At 32.1% G+C, this 9,151-nt stretch overlaps 2 protein-coding genes across 4 annotated transcripts in view; one reads left to right on the plus strand and one right to left on the minus strand.

Annotated features, from left to right (window-relative positions):
* Window positions 1-6,192, minus strand: part of LOC111630978 — a 56,484-nt gene extending 50,292 nt beyond the window's left edge. Inside the window, exons 1-2 of one of the 3 annotated variants that reach the window (XM_023375153.1) lie at window positions 6,072-6,192; window positions 4,474-5,674 (exon numbers count right to left, since the gene is read on the minus strand). In XM_023375153.1, coding sequence (XP_023230921.1) covers window positions 4,474-5,653 — 1,180 coding nt within the window. In that variant the 5' untranslated portion in view covers window positions 5,654-5,674; window positions 6,072-6,192. Of the gene's footprint in view, window positions 1-4,473; window positions 5,933-6,071 lie in introns of those variants that run through there. The other 2 variants (XM_023375152.1, XM_023375151.1) reach the window with 2 other exon arrangements.
* A 935-nt stretch (window positions 6,193-7,127) lies between these two features.
* LOC111630974 (WD repeat-containing protein 26-like) overlaps window positions 7,128-9,151 on the plus strand; it is a 52,431-nt gene continuing 50,407 nt past the window's right edge. Inside the window, exon 1 of the mRNA XM_023375144.1 lies at window positions 7,128-7,446. Within this exon, the coding sequence (XP_023230912.1) occupies window positions 7,250-7,446 (197 nt within the window). The 5' untranslated portion in view covers window positions 7,128-7,249. The remainder of the gene's footprint in view (window positions 7,447-9,151) is intronic.

The raw sequence follows: 9,151 nt of genomic DNA on the forward strand, positions 1-9,151 counted from the left end.
AGAGCTATTGCTGTTACATAGCAGTTACCATTACATACTCTGCTCAACTAGTAATAGTCTGCTGAATATAGCCACTATAAATCTAATTGCAACTTTTCTATTCCACATCATATATATACAGTAGAGCGTCGTTTATCTGAAAGTCAGTTATCCGAAAGAATTCCAGTCGGCAAATTTAAATTTTCACTAGTGCTGTGGCGCTGCAATCTTTGGCTATATCTTCAGCTCCTCCAATATTTTTTTTTGTTGATGTGTGTGTTTTAGCTGGCAGCACTGGCACTTTTGTGTGGTGTTTTTCTAAGGATTGTGTGTTATGCTGAATCGAACGTTTTTGATACTAGATTAACTTCTAAAGTATAATTTTTTTGTTTTTACATTTTTCAATATATTTATTTTGTTTGTAAAAAATAAAAAAATAATTTTTTATGATACAATAGCCACGATTATTATTTTAAAAAGTTTACATTAGGCTTAACATCGACGAAAATTCAACGTGAAGCGACATGCAACTGGAGAAAAATTTCAACATGGGATGGGATTTCAATATAAATAACAACAACTCAGAGCCCGAAATAGTATATACAATAAATTGCCAAACGATCGCCTAAATATCGGGCTACTATGTGGTTAATTAAATGATTAGAATAAAGTAATTTGTCATTAGAGGTAGGCGTTAGGCGCCATCTCTTAAGTAAATTAAGTAAATTTCAATATATTTTTTTGTACAGTACATAATCGGTTATCCGAAAAATAAGTTATCTGAACAACCCCAGTCCCCAATTGATTCGGATAAACGATGCTCTACTGTACATTCTTCTTAAAAATAAATTGCAGTAAGATACACAAAAATATTCAAGCTCAATGAATAACGATCCAAATTATTGATTCACATATTTCATTTATAAATAAAAAATTTAGTCATATAATGAACTCAGGGAAAAAATTTCAATGGACATGGATAAGGCTAATGTGAGACAAGTGTAAAAATGCATGGATGCTGTTTTTTCAATTTACAGACAGAAAGGTAGTTTTTAGACGAATTGTATTTTTCACGGAGTGCATCGGCAATCAGTTTCATTTCAAACGTGTATATGTCAACATGGATCTCATAGATTGTGAAGTGATTTTTTTTTTATTATGTACAGAAGTACTTAAAAAAAAAAAAGAAAAAAGGATGCAATTTGGTCATAACCAGTCTTCCTTTTTCTTATTTTTGTTTTTATAAAGTTCAAATGAAATTTCTCTTAATTCTGGCCCATCACTAATTTGTATGATCATTTTACTAATATCCATGTCCATATTTTAGAATATGCGGGTACCGTACACCCTTCAACAGAAATGACACCGATCCAGCACTTCCTAGAAACAATGTTAACACATCTATCGTTTTTCATGCTCGTCTGACGATCGTAGACTTGAAGTGTATCTCCCTCAAATGGGAGTCTAGCCAAAATACAGCCACACAACATCATGAGATTATTGCAAACAATCCAGTGTCCTACCTGTGTCACGCAACATGATTTTTTGCATCCGCATTCATCTGACCTCTCCCATATGTTTTATGCAATCCCATGACGTCCATGAAAAATGATGGATGTGAAATTATAATCGTCTGACATTAGACTAATACAGCCAATCATATCACTTCACTTTACTATTGTTCATATGGAGGTTCCAATCGTAAAGTCTTTTCCTCAATGTTGCTACTAGATTGGTTACAAGAAGAAACCTATTCAGCAGAAAAATGTGATGGTTGGGAGACTGATATGTTCTGGACCAGCAGACTGAAGACGAGGAAGTCAACATTTCCAGGTTAATATGTAGAAAAGATCCCAGAGTTGAGCATTCCTTATTGTCTTTCAGATAGACAGGCCAATAGTAAGGCAAAGTTTTTTCCTGGTCACAGCATGGATTAGCTAGAGAGGAGATAAGCCCTGTAAATAAAGAATAGTGTTGAGCAGAGCTGTCTCTGTGCAGAGATGACATAGGATGACCTCCAAATGTCACACTGCATAGTTTTCATATGTCAGTCTGGCCAATTATGGAAAGGGCAGAGGTGGTTATGACCCTTTTCCTGAAAAGTAGATGATCAAATCTTGGACAGTCAATTCCTGTAATGCAGGGCAATGGCTCTCATCAGATCAAGTGGAAGGTTTTATCTAGTGTTCCCACCTTGAGAACACAAGATAGAACTGGACAATATCCTTAATTGGGCCATGTGGTCAACTGCCTTGTTAAGTGGAATGCCTGAGTGGCCTGGAGACCATAGTATGGTTTAGGGTTTCTCTATTGGAATCCTGGCTGTTTTTTTTAACCCAAGAAATTCTTCTCATCCCGGGAAATCCCACAAATTTCTTAAAAGTTCACTTTTTTCTTATTTTGTGTTAAGATTGAGGAAATTTTGCAAATAGAAAGTATAATTAACTCAAACTGTCAAGACATTTGTATTTATTAATTTTAAGTCTGCTTATTAGTTTTTTAAATTTTTGCTTGTTATAACATGTCACAGATTGTTAATAATCAATATGTAGCCTATTTGTGGCAGGACTCTGAAAATTCATTACTTATCAGAACTGTAATATCTTGAATAATTGCACTTAAGCTGTCTTAATTTTTAACTATGACCAGTAGCTTAAATAACTGCACTATGACCAGTAGCTTAAATAACTGCATTATGCCAGGTTGTGCAAATTGGACAAGGATACAAACGAGTAAGAAGTATGCAACTATGAAGTTTTTCTTCATAAACCTTATTATTAAAGCCAAACGAAATACAAATTATCAGGCTGTAAGCTTGATGTCACAGTTAAAGCAGCTGAGGTAGACAAATCAAGAATAATAGACAGCAAAAGAAGTATTGCAACACATCTTGAAAACAAACTAGAAATCTTTGAGGCTACAGGTGAACACATAACATCTATCTTCTCTTAAATGCATTAAAGACAATTCCACCCACATCAATTGAATCATAAAGGACATTCTTGGTAGCAGGCATTTTCATTACTAAAATAACCAGATTGGAGTATTGACTATCTTTGCTTTCTAAAATCTTATTATAAAAATTTACAATAATATTTTGTATTATGTTTATCTTCTTATTATCTTCTAAGTTAGAAGTTTAATCTAAATTCATTTTTTCTTTAAATTTTCAACTCAATCAATTCAAAGTCTTTTTTTTTTGTTGTTGTTGTTGTAGTAAGTAGTTTCCAACAAACTTTAATAAATTTTTTCTATTTGTGAAAATTTCTATAATTACACACCAGCGAGAAAATCGTCAATATAGTGCAGCATATAAATATAGTTTAAAAATACTTAATTTTCGCCCAGATGAACCTCGGTGGTCATATCTTAAAAATAATTCATTATATCCCAGGATCCCTGGAAATAAATCACTTTTTTCTCAAAATTCCAGGATAAGCAAAGGATCAAGAAATGAGATACCTAGTATGGCTATTGGGATGGGAAGGATTGTAATAAGAGCCACCAAGGTTATCAAGAGGAATGAAGAGGTCAGGGTTATACATATTAGTGCTGTGAGGACTGACCAATTGTTTGTTATGATCACTATTGGGCAGGCTTTACAGCTATTCAATTAAAGTGTTCATTGGATGCCCAGAGCGTCCACTGTGTACACACTATATCAAGTCCATTGTCATGACTTTGCTGTAAGATAAGTGTGGGATGACTATCCTGAGTGCTATTCATATTAAGGATATGGGAGCATCTGAGCCAATCATGTAAGTGAAATGCTTCATAATTTCATTATGGTTTATATATGATATAACACAGTTAAAGCTGGACTCCCAATTTCACATCTTTCAAATTTTATAAAAGTCTATTGCAGTATCTAAAACTGTACAGTATAAAATTATCACATTTTTCTTATCTGTTAAAGCAAAAACTGGATTGTCATTATGATCAAATTTTTGAACCTCATCATCCAAATTGGACCTATAAAGCATTATTATTAAGCAGAACTATAATTTCATTAATGTTTATCCTTTATTAAAATTTTCTAAATAGTTTTTTGTAAATTTATTTTCCAAAATTTCACAGATTGAATGGAATTATACTTAAGAGAATAATAAAGATTTACCATCATTATAATAGAATATCATCATCTGTTTTATATTTTGAGATATATCCATATTAAAAAGTAACTGTGATAAAGACTTACTAAATTTTATGTTTAATTAAATAATTAATTTATATTAATGGAATATTGCCAAACAAAATCATCAGTAGAATTTATATATTTTTTTAAAATTTATTAATTAAATGCTAAAAATTACCAAATTAATTTTGGTACTAAATAACTCTGGATTATAATTATACTTATATTAAATTTATTAATTTAAATAAATTGGAACATTAATATGTATAATCATATATAAAATGCTAAACAAAATTAAAATATAAAAATGTAAATATATATATATATATATATTTTTAAACAATAAAAAAAAATCTCACCAGGAGGTAAATGACATGCTTTATATGATCGCTTTTCACCATCTTCATCACTAACTTGGTAATCAGAATAGCCACCATCCGAATCATCATAAGGTTCTTCATCAAAATCTAAATGATGAATGCGTTTATAATCTCTCATCATATATGCAGGAGGCTTCGAGATCCTTCCAGAACGAGTACGAGGTCTATGTTTCTTTCGTTTTTCCTTCTCTTCTCTAGACAATTCTGGACCCTCTGTTTTGTTTTCATCTTCTTCATTCTTTTTACCCCATCCTTTACGGGGTCGACCTCTACCCCTCGACGAAGGTCCACCTCTTTGAAAAGAACCGTCATGATCTCTTTCACTATCTGAGGTTTTGTTCAGTTCAGATGGATATATAACTCTGTAGATTATTCGAGTATTTGTCGCAGGATTATATAACACAGCTTTTCCACCGTTATTTAGAGCTTTACTAACTTGTTGCTGCTGTAAAACGTGGGCAATCTGTTGTAATTGATCTTGTGTAAGAACTTGTGTCGAATGATACGTATTTCCTTGTTGTATAATCTGAATTGGATTAGCGCTTGAGCCTAAAGGTGCCGAAGTAGATTTCGGAGGTAAAGTTAAATGAGATAGATCGACACCCGTCTGTGGACTAACAGAAACATCTTCGAGATTTACAGAATCTGCAAGTGCTTGATCAGTGACATCTAGTTCTTCTGTATTGGAAATATTACAGAGATCTGTATTTGGATTTTCACCAGTTGAAGAAACTGCAACCATTTCTGTATCAGGAATAACATTAGTTGATGAGTCAACTTCATTTGTAATGTCTGCAGAATTTTCAGTTTGATATACTGGTATATTTTGTGCTTCTGTACTGTCAATAAGTTGAGAGTCTGGTAAATGAACCATTTCCATTTGATTATCGGGTTCGATTTGTTTGTTTTCGGTAACAATAACAGCACCACTGTCAGCTGGCAGTTCTCCGTGAATAACAGCAACAGCATTTTCAACATTATCGTATGTAACAGCAACTTGATTAAGTTCACCAGACGCTTGTTCCAATGCTTGTTGTAATATATCTGCCGTACTTACTTCTGTAACAGTAGTCTGCGATGTCACCAAGGCACTGATATCTTCGGCAAGACCGACTTCTCCATTGACCATGAGGGCCTGTTGTGCACCACTGTCGGCCATCTTGGACAACGTACATTGGTCCTACAAAAAACACACAAATAATTTCTTTAACGTCGTTAATAATAACGCTTTCGTATTACTACTGGCGATGGAAAGTCTCAAATTATAATAAACGTTTAAAAGCGAAGCATCCGAATACGTATAAACGAATCATACGATTATGCTAGTAACGTCATAGTCTTCCAGCCGCCATCTTTCCGCCCGATGTAGATGCAACGGTTATACGTAGATGGCGTTGTTGTACAATAAAATATAATGAATATAAGTACTTTACTCGCATTTAACAAAAATTTACGCGGAATATACCGTTTCCTTTTATAAAATTTATGGTATTATTAATCGGTTTAGTTTATTTTCCGTACTTTTGAATGTTTTATTTAGAAATTTTGGAAAGAATAAACGTTTAATAATTACACACCAGCGAGAAAATCGTCAATATAGTGCAGCATATAAATATAGTTTAAAAATACTTAATTTTCGCCCAGATGAACCTCGGTGGTCCGGGGTGCGGGCTTCAAACCCGTAGCTGATTAACGTCAGAGTGGTTCGATTCCACCTTCTGGGCGTCGCGCGCGCGACTAAAATTAAACTTTTTTTTTTATATCTTANGTACCATGTTGTACAAGTCACTTAGATTTTACAAATACGTGTGCCAGGCTGTGAACAGCTCACGTATTTGTAAAATCTAAGTGACTCGTACTACATGGAATTCATATAAAACAAAGTTATCAACAGTGTTATAGGGGGTCGACTGTACACAGATATTAACTATCATTTTATATATAGACATAATATATGTAATATTGGTAAGATGTAAAACTTGATTTTTATTGATATTATTATCAACAATGAATGACTTACAATTGAAAAAAAGAATAAAAATAACAAGTTATCAAATTTATTGTTTTCTAGCCTTGGCATTAAAAGGAATCGATTATGAATATAAAGCTGTGAATCTCATCAAAGATGGTGGTGAACAGGTATGTTTATAATTCAATTTTCAGAAAGATATTGCGGCAGTTGGCAATGTGGCACTTGACCACTATTTCCAATCTATGTGACATCAGACCGAGGCTAACCTGTCTTCTAGTCAACGTACTTTTGCTTGGTCATGTTTTCACCTTGCACCTCAAACATTGTCTCAAGGTTGACATATAGTTGTAAATTTGACGGAATATAGACATGGAAATAAATACTTGGCAACTGCCCAGGAAACATATCATCCTATCTGAATTGTTTATCCAGCATGACAACAACACTATGTGTGGATGCAATCAGATTGATCAGCATACTAGATCAATCCGAAAAAGAGGCACATAGTAGGTGCCTAAATATTAAACGATAAATTTTTATAAAAACTAACAAATAAAAGTCATCAAATCTGAAATGACGTCACAGATGAAAACATTGGATGAGCGAGGTCGGTAGTAGACAGCTGTGTTTGTGGCGTTTTGTTGTTAGCGAATGTGTTAGGAACAAAGGAACTTAAAAAAGTGAATATATTACGGAGTTTAATCGTTAGCAAGCCTGGCCTCGAGTGCAGATTCAGACAACGGTGGTGTATCTCCTCCACCTTTGAAAAAACAACGTCTTGCGATGCAATCATCTACCACCAATGGCTGTCCATCTATGCACAATGGGGCAACGACGAGCATCAAGGAAGATGAACAAAATGGGGATCATTTGCCCGATATCTCTACCGATAATAATGAAATTGGTACTAAAATCAAATCTCAAACAGAACAGGACATCATCAGACTGATTGGTCAGCATTTAAGAGGTCTTGGTCTCAAGTAGGTAGACAAAACACAAAAACAAAAATAAAAAAAAAAAAGACCCCTTCTCCCTCGTTCTTTCAAACTGTTTTTATGTGTGAAGATATAATTTTCATTAAAATTAAAAAGTGTTAATATTGTTTCATCATCACCTGATTAAAACCATTGTCTATACTCAATTACTTTTTAACACAGAAATTTTAAATAATATTGTGCAATTCATGAATATTTTAGAAAAAATTTATAGTTACATTACTCATAAATTTGTTATAGTTTAAAAAAAAACTATTCACAGATTTTTATTTTCTTCGATTCGACTTGAACTTAGGTCTACGTATGTAAATACTTCGAAGAATCTTTTCATATGTTAAAGACTAATAAACTGATTTTAATTTTCTTAGTTCTTTCTATGAACATCATCATGTGATTATTTTTTCTCAATAACAGGAATTTTAAAAATTGTGCATTCATTTTCGGCTGCAATCGGCTATAAGTTAAATTTTTATCTATTTCTTTGATGTTAGTCACATGCAGTTTATGAAGATATTTCTTTTATATTCAGACTAGAATGTGAGGTTTTATTTATTTTTTCTGAAGTTGATTAAATTAAGAACATTATATATAATTTAATCAACATTATATTTAAGTTGATTAAATTGTTATAAAATTTGGAAAATGTAAAAACATTTACCAACTTGTATATGAAATTTTAAATTATGATAAAGTTTTAAGTATATCATAAATACACACATTTATATTTGATAATAGTAATTAGTAATGTATACATTTATGAAGTTGAATTTATACTTAATATCTTCATTTATTTTATAGTTTCGAAATATTCAATTTTATGTGACATTTTAATATTTTTATTAGCAATTATCTTTATGAACAACTATACTATCCAGTTTCTATATAAAATAATAAAATATTTTGTAGTTTAATTCAAATATAAGAAATGATTGCTAAGGATGTTCTTTTTTGGTTCTCTAAAAATTACAAGGATATATTTAATTTTATGAATCTTGTTACGTAGGCTATGTTTAAATATAATTATATACAATCAAAAAAGTAACTTGATATTTTTTGTTTTAAAAAAGAGAAAGTTCATATAAGTGAATCAATAATTATTTAAGAAATAATATATACTTTTTTTAATATCCTTTTTAACATTTATTTTGAAGTTAGAAAAGATTGACAAAATATAAAATAAAATAAAATAATTCAGATTTTATAGAAAACTTATCAAAGCAACAAAGTGTGTGTAAAATATTTAATTTATATTCAGGGTGTCCTGTAAGTCTGGTTCTATGGGAGTTGTGTTGATGTTTGTTTATTTTTTTATACATAAAGTCTGGTGCTGAATAAGGAGGAACAAATTCAAGTTATTTTGATGGTGAGGACACTTTAGTTAGTGTGAAGTTGCTGCAGAGTTTAAAAGACTACATTCACACCACTATATAATTGGTTGAAGTTGATACAGTCTGTTAAATTTTTTGGCAACTTCATGCTGACTATGGGTTTACACCTTCAAAACCACTTCAATTTTTGCTTCACCTGTAAAAAAAAATGTGAGGGTCAAACGTCGTACGTCACCGCTCGTGCGAACTTGTGGTCTCTGTATCGACCAAAAGATACAGTGGTGTCATCCTGACGGGGTATCAAAGAGATACCAACCCAACGGTCACAAAAATAATCAAATGGTACACCAGACTTATGGGTA

Source organism: Centruroides sculpturatus, unplaced genomic scaffold (genome assembly GCF_000671375.1).
Source record: "Centruroides sculpturatus isolate CEXI.00-Female unplaced genomic scaffold, Cexi_2.0 scaffold593, whole genome shotgun sequence".
In the NCBI taxonomy this organism is placed as follows: domain Eukaryota; kingdom Metazoa; phylum Arthropoda; class Arachnida; order Scorpiones; family Buthidae; genus Centruroides; species Centruroides sculpturatus.